Source organism: Nematolebias whitei, chromosome 5 (assembly GCF_014905685.2).
Source record: "Nematolebias whitei isolate Nwh7 chromosome 5, NemWhi1, whole genome shotgun sequence".
Classification (NCBI taxonomy): Eukaryota; Metazoa; Chordata; class Actinopteri; order Cyprinodontiformes; family Rivulidae; genus Nematolebias; species Nematolebias whitei.
In genome coordinates, this window is record NC_056502.1 from 47564639 (window position 1) to 47582510 (window position 17872).

Consider the following 17872-nt stretch of genomic DNA (forward strand, 5'->3'; position numbering starts at 1 on the left):
TTCATATTTCCCCAGAACTTAAACAAGTAGTTGAGACCAATTATAAATCCATAATGAACGAAGTTGATAATTCATTTGAAAGATGGATGTCACTGCCAATATCTATGATGGGAAGAATAAATATAATAAAAATGAATGTATTACCAAAGTTGCTTTATATATTTCAGAACATTGCCCTCCCACCTCCTCCTGAATTTTTCTCGCAAATAAAGAGGAAGATGATACATTTCATATGGAACAATAGGAAGTCAAGACTTCGTTTGTCCCTGCTATACCTTCCTTATGATCGTGGAGGATTGAAGTGTCCAAATTTTCATCTATACTATTGTGCTGTGCAGTTGAGGTCTATGATGTTTTATTACACTAATCATTCTCCACATTGGACTGATATGGAAACTCATGGATTAAAATTGACCCTCCCCTCATATTTATATTCAAATTCAATAACTAAACTGCTAAAACAGACTGAGAACCCATTTCTTAAAAATATGATAAGGGTATGGAGAGACGTAAAGAAACTTTTAAATGAACCAATTTGTTTATCTCAGTTTAGTCCAGTGTGGGGTAATCAATTATTTATACCAGGTAGAGCCGATGCAACTTTTAAACTGTGGAAAGATAAAGGACTCCAAACAATTCATAATTTTTATTTACCAGACTCAGACATACTGATGAGCTTTCAGGATCTACAAAATAAGTTTTACTTAGATAAGAAACACTTTTTAAATATCTTCAACTCAGAAACTTCATAAAAATGAGTCAAAATAATGAGCTGACGAAGCCTGCCAAATCAACTTTAGAAAAAATGTTGACAAAAGACAGTTTGAAAAAAGGTAATATATCTGAGTTTTACCATTCATTAATATTGCATGTTTCTGAAGGATCTCACGACAGACTTAAGGCTTGGAAGAAAGATTTATTGTTAGAGTTATCTGAGGAAGATTGGCAAGCAGCATGTACTCTGGCTCACACTAGCTCTATCAATACAGGTCTTAAAATGATCCAATTCAAATGGTTAATGCGGGTTTACATAACACCAGTAGATCTTAACAGGTTTAACAGGGAGATACCTGATGTATGTTCAAAATGTACAGAAGACAAAGGGACTCTGGCTCACTGTATGTGGTACTGTAGAAAAATTATGTTGTTTTGGAAAGAGATAAAGGATATAATTGAGGAAATCATCTCCAAACCAATAATACTGGATCCCAAGCTGTTTTTATTTGGACTGTACCCAGAAAAACATCATTACACTAAAAATGAACGGATATTTATTAACTTGAGTTTGCTTAATGGGAAAAGATGTATATTGTTGTTTTGGAAAAAGACTCATGGACTGACTGCCAACCAATGGATCCGACAGATGTTATCTGCTCTACCTCTGGAAAAGATTTCATATGTATTAAAGGGAAAACAGGACTTGTTTGAGTGTGTCTGGAACCCCTTCATTAGGTATGTTAAGGACTTAAACATGTCAGAAGATAGTACAAGCGAATGAAAGAGGTGTGCACTGCAGTTTCTAAATTAAACAAATTCTCTTAAGATATACGCGTATACATTGTTGTATTGACACCTTGATATGGAGAAGATATATGGAGTTTGAAATAGGTTGCAATATGATCAGAATCTTGTGAGGGGCACTTTGTTTTTTGTTTGTTTTGTTTTGGCTTTTAGTATTTTGGTTTGAATACATTGCTATATTATTTTTGTAGAATGTTAGAGTTGTGTTTGTTAAACCTGATAAAATTCAATAAAGATATTTTGGCAAAAAAAAAAAAAAAAAACACCGCATTTGCTGGCATTACCTTCAAAACATTCAGATGGTCTGATGTCAGGTTCTCGGGGAGTTGTCGGACCAAAATGGACCGGTACCGGTGGGGGTGGCTGGCTTGGCGAACTGAGCGTTGGTAAGAAAGGTTGAAAGCTTCTGTTCAATTGACTGGATCATTCCTCCAAGCTGTTGGAGGTTATTCTGTACAGTTTGTTGTTGAGACATAACAGTTTGGAGGGTTAAATCATGTTGATCAATATGTCTGTTTTGGGCTAGGATAGACTGCTGAAATTGTCCCTGTTCAGTCTTGCCTTGGGGGTCAGTTTGGCCGGAACATTCTGTCATGTTTGTAGTATGTTTTGACCCCAAGCGGCAGACCGGACAGAAAAACAGAAACAGAGTTATCAAAAATAATCTTTATTTACAAGTGCGGGGCTGTTGAGGGAGAAGAGGACAATGTTGAGTAATGGAATTGTTAAGTTGAAACCTCTTAAAGGAAATGATAGTAAATTCTCTCTCTTACTGAAAACAAGTCCTTGTTGGGGCTGAGCCTGTGAGGGGAGAAGAGTCCTTGGTTCTACTGGAGGTTCTTGGCTGAGAGGTGAGGATCGTTGGAGAGAGGATCAGGTTAGTAGAAGTTCCTTTTCCTGGTTGTAGTTTTCAAGAGTGGCTTCCTTGTAGAGACACGAATCCCGGTGAATGAGAATCCACGATACACCAAGGCCTAAGAAGGCTGAGTGGAGTCCAGGACTAGGAAGTCACAGTGGCTTGGTAATGTTCTGGCATCGAAGGAGTGTCTGGCTGAGGCTTTTAAGTTCCTCCAGCATCGTCTCTCAGAATCAGGTGCAGGTGTGTGGTGGTTGATTGTGGAAACTGCTGCTGCTGTGAAAGAGAGTGAGTGTGTCAGACAGAATCAGAAATCCTACATCCACATCATTGCATTCAGTTTTTATTCACAATTTGTTTAGTGTCCCAACATTTTTGGAATCCGTTTTGTAGACTGAGAGACTATGTAAAGGCCTTTGCAGGTGTTTTGAGTTAATTAGCTGATTAGAGCGTGGCACCAGATGTCTTCAATACTGAACCTTTTCACAATATTCTAATTTTCTGAGATACTGAATTTGGGGTTTTCATTAGTTGTCAGTTATAATCATCAACATTAAAAGAAATAAACATTTGAAATATATCAGTCTGTGTGTAATGAATGAATATAATATACAAGTTTCACTTTTTGAATGGAATTACTGAAATAAATAAACTTTTTCATGATATTCTAATATTATGACAAGCGCCTGGATTTATTAATTTGTGTATAATTTCCATGCTCGCGATGCTCATAATAATATTGATGTGACAGAAAATTATCAAAGATAAGAACTATTTGTTGTAAGTGCTGAGGTGCTGGTTTCTCAACAGTCTGAAGGGAAAACACACCAACAAGCTGTCCCTGAGATTTGTGGATCCAGATATGGAGACTCGTTTCTCTGTTGAGAAGGAGAAGCAGAGCGGAGCTGCCTTCTGTTGCTCCTGTGTGGTTCTTCTCTTCACTTCAGTTATGGAAGCACTCATAGACCCCTGGTCAGTTCACAGCTTCAGGACTCATTTCCTCACTTGTGTAGTCAGAATGTTTAAAAGTAATAATATGAATGAAAGACCTTTGCTCCAGCTCAATAGCACTATTTTGTGCATAATTATATTTTATGTTCTAATTGCTCTCACTGTCAAACATTGATAATCAGATTTATACTGGTTTTTCTTTTCGAACAGGCTGGTTGCAAACTACATCACCTTTGTCATAGGAGAGGTGCTTCTACTCATCTTGACCATCTGCTCTATGGCTGCCATCTTTCCCAGAGTAAGTTACAAACACACATCTTTACTTTATTTACATTTTGTTTGTGTAGCCCTATCTCCAGATAGAAACCCCAAAACTAAGACGACTCAGAGCTTGAAACTTTATCAACTTGTATTTGAACTGGAAACATCAACTCTAATATACTCTGATGGCCCAGTTCACTGAAGGACTGCGTGGCATTACACCAACTAAATAAAAGCAAATCACTAAAAAGAAATAAACCTGAGACTGAGCATCTACAATACACTGTGTTTGCATCTGTACGGCCAACTGTCTCTGACAATATCTTCATGAGGACATTGTTCTGTCTTTACTCATATCTGACCTGACCTCAAAGCAATCTCCTGCTCCTCAGCTAAATAATATTATTAACTGACTTTATATGTATATGAATGTTTCTGTTCAGTGCCCTGAGATGACTTCTGTTGTGATTTGGACCTATATAAACTGAATTGAATTGAGTTGGCCTTACCTTTTCATACAGCTAACCATTATATTAAATTTGACATGATGTGATATTTGTCCGAATTATAATTTTCTGTGATTATTTCTTATTACTGTATATTCCGCTGTAAACGTCGCTCTGCCCTATAAGTCGCATCAGTCCAAATATGTCTAATAAAGTGAAAAAAATCCATAAATACATTGCTGTATACGTCACAGCTATTATGCGTCACCGCTGATGTATCGTGTTTGTTACGCGTCACCACTGACAACCCGGAAATGTGGGCCGGTGTTGTGCCAAAAATCAATTGGCTGCCAAATGGCGGCCGCAGGAGCATGCGTGGGAGTACTTTAACAAGAATTTAACAAGATTAACACTTAAAAACAATTATTTGTTTGCTCAAAATTGTAGTAAATGTGTGTCTCAGTCTAACTTTTGCTTAATAAATGCACTTTGACGATCAAATCAGCTGCATTTCAAAACTCGATTTGCAGAAGCGGGACAAATTGCTGCACATTTCTTCGAATTTTAACAAGATAAACACCTAAAACATTATTTGTTTGCTCGGCTTTATAGTAAAGGTGTGTCTCAGTTGAACTTTTACTTAATAAAAGGACTTTAACGGTCAAATCAGCTGTATTTCAAAAGCATCCTCTGCCTCGGTGCTCCGGGAGCGCACAGAGAGGGAGGAATCAGGAAGGAGAAGCTGCGCATTTCTTCGAAATTTAACAAGATAAACACCTCAAACAATTATTTGTTTGCTCGACATTATAGTAAAGGTATGTCTCAGTTGAAATTTTACTTAATAAATGCACTTCAATGGTCAAGTTAGCTACATTTTGCCGGGGCGGCGCAGCAAAATGAAGCTGATTTGACGGTTGCTCCAAGCAGCGAGCAAAACGAAGGTGGGAGGCTATGGCAAGCCGATTGTGTCATTGATAGCCACTTTTACCTATTTTTCATTCAACCTTTATTTAGACAGGTAAATCCCATTGAGTCTCAAGGACTAATTTACAAGAGAGACCTGATTTCAACAAAGAATGATGACAACAATGGACAACAGCAACAATAAACAGTTGTAAAAAGTCATACAATTGTTTTATTTTATTTTATTTTTACAAATATGATGGCTAAACAAGTAACAAAAAACAGCTAAAAAACAGGCAAATGTAGAAAACTAAAAACAGGAACATGTCTGCATTGGTCCCTGCCAGGAGTCCAACAGATTCTTAAAGCCACTTAGAGAGGTCAAGGTCGAGAGCTTCAAATCTTTTTGTAAGATATTCCAGGAAACAGGAGCAGAGTAGGAGAAGGCCCTTTTGCCAAGTTCAGTCCTCACTGAGGGAACACTGCAGGTAATAATGTCCTGAGAGCGCACTCCATAGCTGCACTCACGCAGAGACATGTAGGAGGAGACGTATGAGGGCAGCAGACCAAGAAGTGATTTAAAGATGAAAATGTACCAGTGAGAGACTACGTGAAGTTAATGATGTCCAGTTAACCAGTGAATACAGGGTGCAGTGGTTAGTATTACATTATACAATGGCATGCCATACTGCTCAAGTGCCATCTAGCGGCTGAAAATGGTAGTGTTCAATATTTTCAGTCTGAATGAATGAAAATGGTCATATCTCAGCCAAAACTTGGTTTATAGATATAGGAAAAATCTATAAATACGTTGCTTCGGTGTATAAGTCGCAGGGCATGCAGATTATGCAAAAGACTGCGACTTATATGGCAAAAAACCTGGTGTCCCACAAGGTTTTGGTTTAGAGCCCTTACTGTTTTTTTATGTTTGCTTCCACTCCAGTGATTACCTTTAAAGACATCTCTTATCACTGCTATGCAGATGGTTTTTAGTTATATACTTGATTGTTTTAAAGCCCACAAAACATTTTTAAACTACAGATGTTGCACAAGTTTGACTTGTTGGATGTTAAGCTTCAGATTTGTGGATTCTTGTTTTTTTATAAAGCAGCTAAAAATGTATGATTTTAAAGTTGCATTTAATTAATTTTGTTAATTCAAAAACAAAATGTGGTTAGATTTTTAATGTTATTCATTTATCCTGGGTTTGTCTGACCTTTTGTAATAATTTAAATCAATTTTGCTTCACCAAAATTTTACAAGTTTAGGGTGGTGTGTGGATTAGGTAACACTTTTTTAATTTCAAATTTAATTTAGAAGAACTTGTTGCTAGGTGTACTGAACTGTTGACCTTTAGAAATCAGATTTGGACCTTTGAATAGAAAGCTTGTGATCACTTGATCTAAATAAACCCATCTTGGTCATATGTTTCCGGTTGAGCTCTGCAATCTACGGTGTTTGTGGTCAGGTATTCTTGAGCAAAATGCAACCAGTGTTGCTGCTACATCACATTAAGAAAAAACTAGTTTGTGTGTGTGTGTGTGTGTGTGTGTGTGTGTGCGCGCGCGCGCTTGTGTGTGTGTGTTTTAAGAGCACTCCAACAGATAGTGAATCACATCCAAAACATTATAAACGTGACTCATAGCAATTATCCCTGTAAACAAATCTGGTCCTTAAATGTAACGCCCCAGTCAACAGTTGTACCTGGGGCGAGGGAGCAGCAAGCACCTCCTGGTCCAGGATAGGTTGATTTTTTTTCACCCCCATTTAACAAAAGAGACTTGGTGCAGTGACAGCAACAAAGAAAAGTTTCATTTTCACAAATAATACCAACATGCACTTGTATTGTACATGATATAATTGAACAGTTTTGTAAACTTTGTACACAAACATCAAAGTTCATTCCAAAAATCCAGGTAAAAAAATCCAGCAAAGTTAAGTAAGGTCCTCTGGACGATTTCTTTTTTTTCATTTTTATTTCATTTATTTATTTTTTTAAACAAAGGAAAAAAAAACTTTGTTGGATTTATAACCTGGATTATTGAGCATGAACTTTAATGTTCTGAACTACTTTGGCCATTGCTGCCTCAGAGGAGTCAACGGGGGAGAGGGTGGACTCCAGAAACCATCTTATCACCATCAAACTGGTTGGCCCACTATGTGAGTGTGCTGCTTATGGGACTGAGTTTGTTGTGGCTCCTCGGACTGAAGAAGTATTTTGGATGAAAGACAAAATGTTTCAACAACAAAAAAAGAAACTGTCCAGAGGACCTGACTTAACTTTGTTGGATTTGTACATGAACATTTGGACCTACGTTTTATCTTCAAATGAACAAATTTATTACAGAAGAATGATTCATGCCACTCTGCTGAAAGCCAGGGACAAGCAGGTATTTTCAATTCAATTCAGTTTATTTATATAGCACCAAATCACAACAAAGTTCTCTCAGGGCACTTTACAGGAACGTTCACATATGCTGGTGAAGACTCTCAGTCATCCAGGACATGATGAATTCAAAAAGCGTTCAATACAAAAACAACTGGACTTTATTTTTAACAGAAGACGTTTCGCTCCTCATTCGAGGAGCTTTCTCAATTCAATGAGCAGTGATTGAGAGATTCAGGTTATAAGACTGAGCGAGATAAGACACACACACATATGTAGATTGGCAATTCACACCTAAACATGTTAATAGTAGGGTGCTTCTTAAAGTCTTTGTTACTCTAATTCACAGATGAGACCCCTCTGTTCCCATCAGGTGTGAAAACTGGCTGGGAATCATCTTAAAGTTGCATTATAAGTTTTTAAAAGTGGAAATCTGAGGCCTCCTCCTCTGTTAAGAGATGGCTTTTCTCTTTTTACATAAATTGCTTCCTTCACCCCCCTCTCAAACCATCTGTGTTCTCGGTCCAAAATGTGCACATTTGGGTCCTCAAAAGAGTGTCCCTTCTCTGTGAGGCGGAAGTGAACAGCTAAATCTTGTCCTGTGGCGCTGGCTCTCCTGTGTTGAGCCATGCATCTGTGAAGAGGCTGTTTAGTTTCTCCAATGTAGAGGTCTGGACAGTCCTCGCTGCACTGGACCGCATACACTACACCACTCTGTTTGTGTATGGGTGTTTTGTCATTAGGGTGGACCAGCCTCTGTCTGAGAGTCCTGCTGGGTTTGAAATGTACTGGGATGTTGTGTTTGTTGAAAATCCTTCTGAATTTCTCTGATACTCCAGCAACATAAAGGATGACAATGTTTTTACGTCTGTTGTTCTCCTTTTTCTGTTTATTAGTGTGTATTGTAGATTTCCTCGCTGACTTGACTTGGCTTTTGTCAAATGGCAAAGTCGCACATGCGCAGTCAGGTCAGTTTTTCACGATCAGATAAAAACGAACAGATCAAGCGTTTACATGCGCACCGATCGGGTTACGGATCGGCGTAAACCACCCGTTTCGTTCTGATCACAAATTATATCAGATCGTGCCGAATACACAAAAAATAACCCGAACGTAGTGTTTACATGACACACTTTTATTCCGACCGGCCATTTGATCCGGTTACTTATGTCCATGTAAACATACCTATAGATGGTTTGAGAGGGGGGTGAAGGAAGCAATTTAGGGGCCGTTTACACGGCGCGTATTTTGAGTGCATCCGCAGCTTTCTCTCTGTGGTTCTGCTGATCATTTACACGACACCAGTGGCCCCTCCTCTTTGAATCCGGAGGTTTCTGAACCCACCTTCCAGAGTGGAGGTTTTTCGCTGACCCCCTGCTGATAATGTAAACATCTCCCGCTGAGGCTTTGTGTTAAACCACATGCGCGCACGCACGCGTGGACAGACGCTATATTTCTATCAACATGGTGGCGGATGCACTACTTTCAGAACCTCGACTGATGGAATATATTTTAATCTCATAGTTAATCTAAGTCAGATTCCAGGTGCTGTGACCGACATCTGTGTTGGAAGAGACACAGTCTGGTCCAGTTCTAATGTCGATGTTTATAGAATGTGGCACGCGCACACGTCGTGCTGCACTATAACATAAAAGTGCTAGATAACAACAGTTTAATAATAATAAACAGTATTTATGTTAGTGTGAGAGATAATGAAGCTCTAAGCTAAATTAAGCTATCTGGACATTATGTAATTCAAATTTAAAATGATGCTAAACATATAGCATGAACACTAAAGTTGAAAATGAAGACATCATGTTTAATTTTTATTTATTTATTCAACACCACAAACTGTATGTCACACAAACACTGATAATTAAACTGAACACACTATTAAAACACGTTAACTGAACTTGAATGGATTGACTAAAAGAAATGAGGAGAATTTAAAATAAATAGTTCATCCAACATCTTTCTTCGACATCCTTCTACACTGCACTTGGGCCGAGCCTTGTTCAGAACCGGTCCGCCTGGTGGGAGGACAGCTTCTTCTTCTTTCAGGAAAAAATGAAAACTCTGTTGTTTTGTAACCTAAGTAAACACAAACTAACATTATTAAGAACGTTGATTTACCTGCAGTAAAACAGCTACTGATTATCACGGAGTAAAGTCTGACATTGTCAACTCAGTTCTGATCCACTCAGCGACCGGTGTGGAGCTGTTAGACAAAGCGGTCCTGCTTGGCGTCAAATCTGTCGACTCTTATCTAAAATCCAGCCAGAATCTAGCCTTAACTTGTTGTTACGTTACGTTGTTGTTGTTAGCCGGTTAGCCCAGAGGAAAACAGCATGCCGAGGCAGCACGCATGCGCATTAGGTGAAGGTACAAAATTCACAGCGCCATCTAATGACCTGGCATGGTAACTACAGCGGATTCGGGAGGGTGGGGGGGAATCCTCCGGATGCATGTAAACCCAAAATGCGACCGTGTCAACGCAAATCTTTTTCTCTAATTAACATACGAAAAAACCTATGTTTCCCCCCATCGTGTCCATGTAAATAGGGCCTTATGTTAAAAGAGAAAAGCCGTCTCTTAACAGAGGAGGAGGCCTCAGATTTCCACTTTCAAAAACCTATAATGCTGATCAATTTGAATTTATTATTATTTGTTGATTGTATTGAATTTGATTTTTCTGTATCAAATGGTCAAAAATGTTTACAGTTTAAATAAGATTTTTTTTCAGACAAATTGATGCACTTTAAGCCTTTTCTGTTACAGACTAATAATCTTTGTTGTAAGTTGATCTATATTTCTTTCATTTTTTTAAATTTAACGTTAATAAGGACACAGTGTTATGCAGAGGTGTACTTATAACAGTTTTATAGAAAAATGATACTATTTACAGTCGCAGCAGAGAGTGCGGGGGCATGAAATGTTTACTTCTTCCTGGGGGGGCGTAACAGAAAATAATTGAGAAGCACTGTCATAAGGGGAGTGGTGGTGAAGAGGTTAGAAAAGGTGGCCCTGTGTTCAGAAGGTCATCATTTCAACTCCCCGGACTGACAACATCAAAATGTGGGAGGGAAAGGTGAAGCACCCACACCTGCCTCCACCCTCATTTGCCCCACTCTGGACCCTTGATCAAGGCCCTCACAATCAACTCCCCCAGGTGCCCTAGATAGCAGCTCTTTGCTCTACATAGAGGGCTGTGATAGCTCAGTGTCTATGGTTGAGTCAGGAAGGACATCTGGCGTAAAAACAATCACCAAGTCTTCGTGTGAGTTAGTTCACTGTGGTGACCCCTGAAGAAGAAGCAGCCGAAAGGAGGAAAAAATTACTAGTATTTAAGACAGGTTTTCCTCTGGTTTAGATCCATTATTCTGAAGTTATTATTATAATCAAACAAAAAAAAAAAACATTTAAATTATTAGTTGTAAGGCAGTAAAAAGGAAAATGTTGAAGGTGGTGAATAATTTTTCAAACTGCACAGATGCTTTTATTTATATTTATTATAACAATTGTTAACATTTTATTTATGTTTAGTCTTTTTTTATTTATCTTGTTTCAAGTGGCTTTAAATAAGAAAGATAATTTTTGTGATTTAATTTTTTCCCAGTATGCTATCTAAACAGCCCTTAACTCTATCCATTTGTTTATATTATTCACGTTAAAACAGTTAGAACTGTGATCATAATGTACATGTACAACTAAAGACGTATTACATATTTGCAAGAATGCTGTCGCCCAGTGTCAAATGTAAAGAAAAAACGTCATCTAAACAGATAAATCACACTGAGCCTCAAAGACTCATTTACAAGTGAGACCTGTTCGGACAGACAAAAACAGTGGTTAACTGGACACATGTAGGAGTTGGAGGCAAAAAAAATTCCTATCAGACTTTTTTTTTTCCTGCCTGAGAAAAAAAACTAAAAAACTAATATTAAAAAAGCACCTTGCACAAACAGCACATAGTGACGTAGACATTCTGCAGACAGGGGAGACGAGAGCGGTCAGCAATGTTCTCGAGGTCACTGTAAGAGTTTTGATAAGGATGGAATAATCAGTCAATGTCCTCCAGTGAGATCCATAAACATTCTCGAGGTATGTCGAGGAATGACCAATAATAACAACTATGAGAATCCAAGAGTCCTGAAATGATGACACAAAGTTTATTTATATGGTTTCATCTGGTTATCAGTTGGAAATTCCTCAGGGAGGGGGTGGTGAGCGTCAGATCACATGTTCTCCAGGCGAATTCAGATAAGATGACCTTCAAGGTCAGCCAAGGGAGCCAAATTCAGATAAACACACAGTTGTTGTGGGGACAGGCCGAACTTAATGACATCTACCTTGAGTCTGTGTTGGTCGACTCGGTTCCAAAATGTCCAAAATACATGGCCACGCCGTTGGAACGTGACTGAGTAAAATCCCCAAGATCTGATCCATTCAGCCCAAAGCGTTTGAGTCCGGGTACTCGAGACACGAACCAAGCCATTATCATAAAAGCAAGCAGCGTGATCGGGTCCAAATTTGCTGCCAACGACTTCCTTGATTGTAGATAAACCCAGCAACCAGCCGAATCCAAAAAGCAGGAACCAGTTATCGAAAATCCAATTAAATATGCATCCTTAAAATCCTTAAAACAGAAAACAAACTGGGCACACCTTTACTGAAGGAACAGCTAGCTGTTCCAATGCATTCTGGGAGTTATAGTTTTAGTGAGAATGTGCTCTCCACTGATCTTCAGCTTCTCCTGAATAGTTTCTGTTTAATTCATTCAACCTTTATTTAGACAGGTTAATCCCATTGAGCCTCGAGGACTCGTTTACAAGAGAGACTTGATTAATGTGTTTAATGTTGGGGAACAAATGACAAAATGTAAATATGAAATGTTTTTGTTAGGTGTTTCCCAAGAAGCTGGTCTCCTTCTCCACTTGGATTGACCACACTCGCTGGGCTCGAAACTCCTGGGCCATGGCAGCCATTTTCATCCTGATTATGGCAGACCTCATAGATATGGTGAGCTGCTTTAACCAGCAAAAAACACCAGTTTAAATCAGTATGAGGATTTTGTACTGGATTGGAAGTTTACCCAGTGTCCTTGTTTAGTACCTGGACTACTTGTATACATTTAAATTTGAAACTTGGAAACTTTACAGAAAATGTCAAAATGTTTATGTTGCTGCTGACGTATCAGTGAAAACAGATGAGATGTATTAATGTAAATTACAGGACATGATTTTGTTTTTTTTTTCCACATATAGTTAAGTTGTCTGTCTCGTGCCTCAGAGCCAGACAGCCCCACAGAGGCCCCCTCCTCTTCTTCGTCCTCCCGATACAACCTCGAAGGTTGCCTGAACAACCCCAAGTATTACAGCTACATTGCTGTGTTAGCACTCATGGCCACTACCATGCTGGTTCAAGTCAGTCACATGGTGAAGCTCACACTGATGCTCCTCATCACAATAACAACTGGCATTGTTAACATTTACAGCTGGAGGGACATCTTTGACCGCTACGACATGATCCGTTTCCAGAATTACAGGTAAATGCTAACAGCACACTGAATTCTAGAACATCAGTTTTAAGTCAGAGGTTTATTTCATTCTGAAAAGGAAAATTCAGTTTAATTTCAAAGTACCATTGGTTTTGTTGCGATATAATCATGTTACTTTGTAGTCTCCGCCTCTGACGTATAAAATTAAAAGTCATGAGGAGTCGCACAAACAGCACCTGCTTACCGACCACTTTATACTGGCTTCTTATGAAAGCTTTTCTGTGTAACGCTGGAAATCTTTGATCAGCAGTGGTCATAAATATTTGCCTCAAAACTGGATACTCTGCACTTCAATCTGGTAGTAAATTGCTGGATTAGGTGCCTCACAACTAGGACAATAAATGATGCAAATAAAAAAGGAGCTGGAGTTCCAGCTCCTCGCGTTCTTTAAAAGCATTAAACAAGCAACAAATACTGGATTCTTATCAGCACAGTTTTATTGACAAACACCTCAGGGTTAACTTACCTCCAGACAGACAGTCAAAGAGTTTTTTTTTTGTTTTTTTTTTCTAAAAAGAGACGGAGCTTTATGCAGAGGCTGATGATCCAGATGTGTTTGTCCTTTCAGACGTCACGTTATGAGAAATAAACCTGAATTATCACTGAAACATTGTCAGTGTCACTGACATGGTTGTATTGCTAGATAAACTAACATTTCAATCTTCTTTTTTGCAGTTTGTATATGGTTCCTTCCAAATTCGCAATGACGTTTATGGTCTTCGTTATGATGGTCAGCTTCTATTATTTTTCCAGACATGTAAGTTCCAACGTCTGATAGTTCTAGAAATGTACTGTGGCACAGTACTGACTGACAGAATGATGTGTGAATAGAACAGCATTTTACTGATAACTAACAGCTGTAGAGGTGGTTCACAAACTTCCAACAGTCTTCCCTAGCCCTCTGAATGTTTTTAAATAACTAAAACTACCAAGGTTAAAAACAAGAGGCTTGGGACATGGAATGTAACCTCTCTGATGAGGAAGGAGCCTGAGGTTGTTCATGTGGTGGAGAGGTACCAACTAGATGTAGTTGGGCTCACCTTGACGCACAGCATGGGCTCTGGAACCAACCTTCTTGAGGGGCAGGACCTTATTGGGGCTGGACCTTATTGGGGCTGGACCTTATTGGGGTGGCTGTGGCTGAGTGGTTAGCCAAGTCAAGTCAAAATTTATGTATATAGCACATTTACAACTACCACATCTGACCAAAGTGCTTCACAATAATTACAACATCATAGATAAAAATATGATTAAAAAAAATAAAAACTGTTTAATAAAAATAAAAGTATGATAAAATTTGCAGTAAAACACCAATAAAATAATAATACAAATAAAAACCAAGACATACTATTTCAATTGCCACAATTTCCCAAAAACTCAAATCAGTCAAGTACTAATTTGAGGTTTAAGTGAAGTTGAAGGGCTGGGAAAATAGATGTTTTCAGTCTGGATTTAAACTGACCTACTGACAGAGAGAGCTTAACAGACAGAGGAAGAGCAGTTGTCTTCCAATACTAGAGCTGGGGGGTTTAATTCCACCAGCAGTCACATGCCAAAGTGTCCCTGGGCAAGACACTGAACCTTTCATTGCCTCCGATGTTTATCCCATCGGTGTATGAATGTGATAAGCTCTGATTATTCTTTGTATAGAGCTAGTAGAGTGCTGTATGAATGGGTAAATGAGGGTACAGAGTGTGTTGTAAAGCGCTTTGAGTGTCTTGATAAGGTAGAAAAGCGCTATATAAGTACAGTCAATTTACCTTATTCCACTCTGGAGTCGCCCATGGTGAGAGGCGCCAAGCTGCTGTGGGTCTACTTGTAGCCCCCTGACTGTGTGTAGGAGTTTTCCCCAGTTGATAAGAGTGTGGCTTCCCTGTGCCTTCAGGTGGGAAGATGGGCTCTGACTCTTGTTTGTGCCCACATGCCTAACGGCAGTTCAGAGTATCAGGCCTTCGTGGAGTTCTTGGTGGGGGTGCTGGGAAGAGCACCAGCTGGGGACTCCTTTATTCTGCTGGGAGACTTTAATGCCCACGTGGGTAATGACAGTGTGACCTGGAGGGGCATGATTGGGAGGAACAGCATCTCTGATATGAACTCGAGCAGTGTTCTGTTGTTGGACTTCTGTGCTAATCATAGTTTGTCCATCACAAACACCATGTTTGAACATAAAGGTGTCCATGTGGTGGAAGTGGTCTCCAGCTACAAGTACTTGGGTGTACACCTGAATGACAACTTCAGCTGGGGCAACAACACCACAGCCTGATCAAGAAAGCTCATCAGAGACTCTACTTCCTCAGGCGGCTGAGACGAGCTGGTCTGAGAAGCTCAGTCCTCACCTCCTTCTACAGGTGTGCAGTGGAGAGCATCCTGTGCTCCAGCATGAACATGTAAATGGACTGTACTTGTATAGCGCCTTTCTAGCTGATCAATGTAGCATGAAGCTTCACTGCTCTAATTATGACCCCTGACCCTTATTCATCTTCCAGACTCACCATGAATTATGTTCTTTAAAGTTACATTTGACTTCAATAATGGGGCAGCACGGTGGCGCAACTGGTAGAGCTGCTGCCTCTCAGCGAGCAAGTCCTTGGTTCAAACCCCAGTCCAGGGGCCTTTCTGGGTGGAGTTTGCATGTTCTCTCCGTGCATGCGTGGGTTTTCTCCGGGTACTCCGGTTTCCTCCCACAGACCAAAAACATACATATTAGGCTGATTGGTAACTCTAAATTGTCCCTAGGTGTGAGTGAGAGAGTGAATGGTTGTTTGTGTCGTTTGTCTCTATGTGGCCCTGTGATGGACTTGCGACCTGTCCAGGGTGTACCCCGCCCCTCGCACAGTGATTGCTGGACATGGGCACCGGCGACCTCCGTGACCCAAAATGGAATAAGCGGGTAAAGATAATGGATGGATGGATGGACTTCAATAATGACTGATGTTTTTCTACACATTTCCTGTCCTTGGGCACAGAGTCAGCTACAGTCTGACTAATGTTTATCTTATTTCTTCCTGTTTCTAAGAAAGAAAAACAAATCATTAATGAAGTTTGTTTTATTTGATTAACAAGTGTGAACATGAATAAATTTGATTGTTGTTTTCAATCATTAAAGTGAAATCATGTGAAATATTACAATGTGAATAACATATTAACATATGTGTTCATATATGTTCTGTTTTTCAGAAAGTGATTATTCCTTCAGAGACACCTGTGAAAAAGTTATTTGAGCTGGAAGCTGTTTTCTTCAGAGGGGAGCCACAATGTTCCCTAGTCAGTCAAAACAAACTTCTCAGAGCTGTTGTTTTGCACAAAGTCTCTTTGTGTAAAAAGCAGTTTGCCTTGCACCCCCGAACTGAGCAGTTCGTCTCCGGTCCCGAACCATAAGATGGTTCGTGTGGACCCAATCTTCGAAGTCATGCTTAGGTCCACTCGTTCAACTCCTGAGCAGATAAACATGTCGCTCAAATTACAATTGTTAGCAAGTTGTCCGCAACAACAAAATGAAAGAGGGTGAAGCAGAACAGCTCAGAATCAAAGTTTCATCCTGCCTCAGCAATGCCAAACCACCACCTTCCAACATCAGTAGAGAGGAGAGGGATGCACTCACAACTCTTAGCAAGGACAAAAACATCATCATTCTCCCAGCAGACAAAGGAAGGTGCACAGTGATTTTGAACCAGAAAGACTATCATGAGAAAGTTATGACACTCCTTAGTGACTTAAACACTTATGAACCTCTGAAAAGAGATCCAGGAAGTGGTTACAAGAAGAAGTTAATAGATTGCCTGAAAAATTTGGAGCAGGACAAGGCTATTGACCGTATTCTGTACCACAGACTGTACCCAGGGGAGGCCACACCTAGTCTGTATGGTTTACCTAAAATGCACAAACACGGTGTACCTTTAAGACCTATTGTTAGCATGATTAACTCTGTCACTTACAATGTTTCCAAATATCTGGCGTCTGTACTCATCCCTTTAGTTGGCAGCTCAGAACACCACATACAGAACACCATGGACTTTGTGGATAAGGTGAGGGATGTCATCATGGAGACTGATGAAACAATGGTCTCTTTTGATGTCACATCACTCTTTACGTGCATTCCTGTTGATGATGCAGTAGAGGTGGTCAGTTTAAGATTAAAATCAGACACCACTCTGAGCAGCAGGACCACGCTTTCCACAGAACAACTGTGTCAACTCTTGAAACTGTGCCTGCAGTCAACCTACTTCACATATGGGGAGCAATATTATAGGCAGAAACATGGGTGTGCTATGGGGTCTCCAGTTTCTCCTATTGTTGCCAACCTGTACATGGAGGAGGTGGAAAAGAGAGCCTTGACGTCCTTTTCAGGGACACCACCAAGTCATTGGTTCAGGTATGTTGACGACACCTGGGTTAAAATTAAATCTCAGGAAGTCCAACATTTTACTGACCACATCAACTCTGTGGATAAATACATCAAGTTCACACGAGAAGATGTAAAAAATGGCAAGTTGGCTTTCTTGGACTGTGAGGTCTCAGTCTCTGATAGAGGACATTTGCAAACCGAGGTGTACCACAAACCCACCCACACAGACCAGTATTTGCAGTTTGACTCCCATCACCCTTTGGAGCACAAGTTAGGAGTCATCAGGACTCTGTATCACAGAGCAGACAGCATCCCCACTAGCTCGGGAGCCAGGCAGAAGGAGAAATCCTACACAAAACAGGCTCTAGAGCAATGTGGATATCCTAACTGGGCCTTCCTGAAAGCAGAGAAGAAACCCAAACAGGACTCCAGTCAGCCATCAGGTGAAAAGGAGGAACCCAGACCCAGACCAGTGGTCATTCCGTATGTTGAGGGGGTATCAGAGAAACTGAGACGTTTATTTTCTAAACATAACGTCCCAGTGGCTTTTAAACCCCAAAATACATTACGGCAAAGACTGGTTCATCCCAAAGATCCAGTCCCCCGGCACAAACCGAGTAATGTTGTGTATGCTGTTCAGTGTCAG

General features: G+C 39.9%; 1 protein-coding gene across 1 annotated transcript in view; it reads left to right on the plus strand.

Annotated features, from left to right (window-relative positions):
- The window catches only part of LOC119410425 (adenylate cyclase type 3), a 117113-nt gene extending 102328 nt beyond the window's left edge, over positions 1-14785 (plus strand). Inside the window, exons 9-13 of the mRNA XM_037677337.1 lie at positions 3195-3349; positions 3539-3626; positions 12227-12343; positions 12589-12869; positions 14767-14785. Of these exons, the coding sequence (XP_037533265.1) occupies positions 3195-3349; positions 3539-3626; positions 12227-12343; positions 12589-12869; positions 14767-14785 (660 nt within the window). The remainder of the gene's footprint in view (positions 1-3194; positions 3350-3538; positions 3627-12226; positions 12344-12588; positions 12870-14766) is intronic.
- The last annotated feature ends 3087 nt before the right edge of the window (positions 14786-17872 follow it).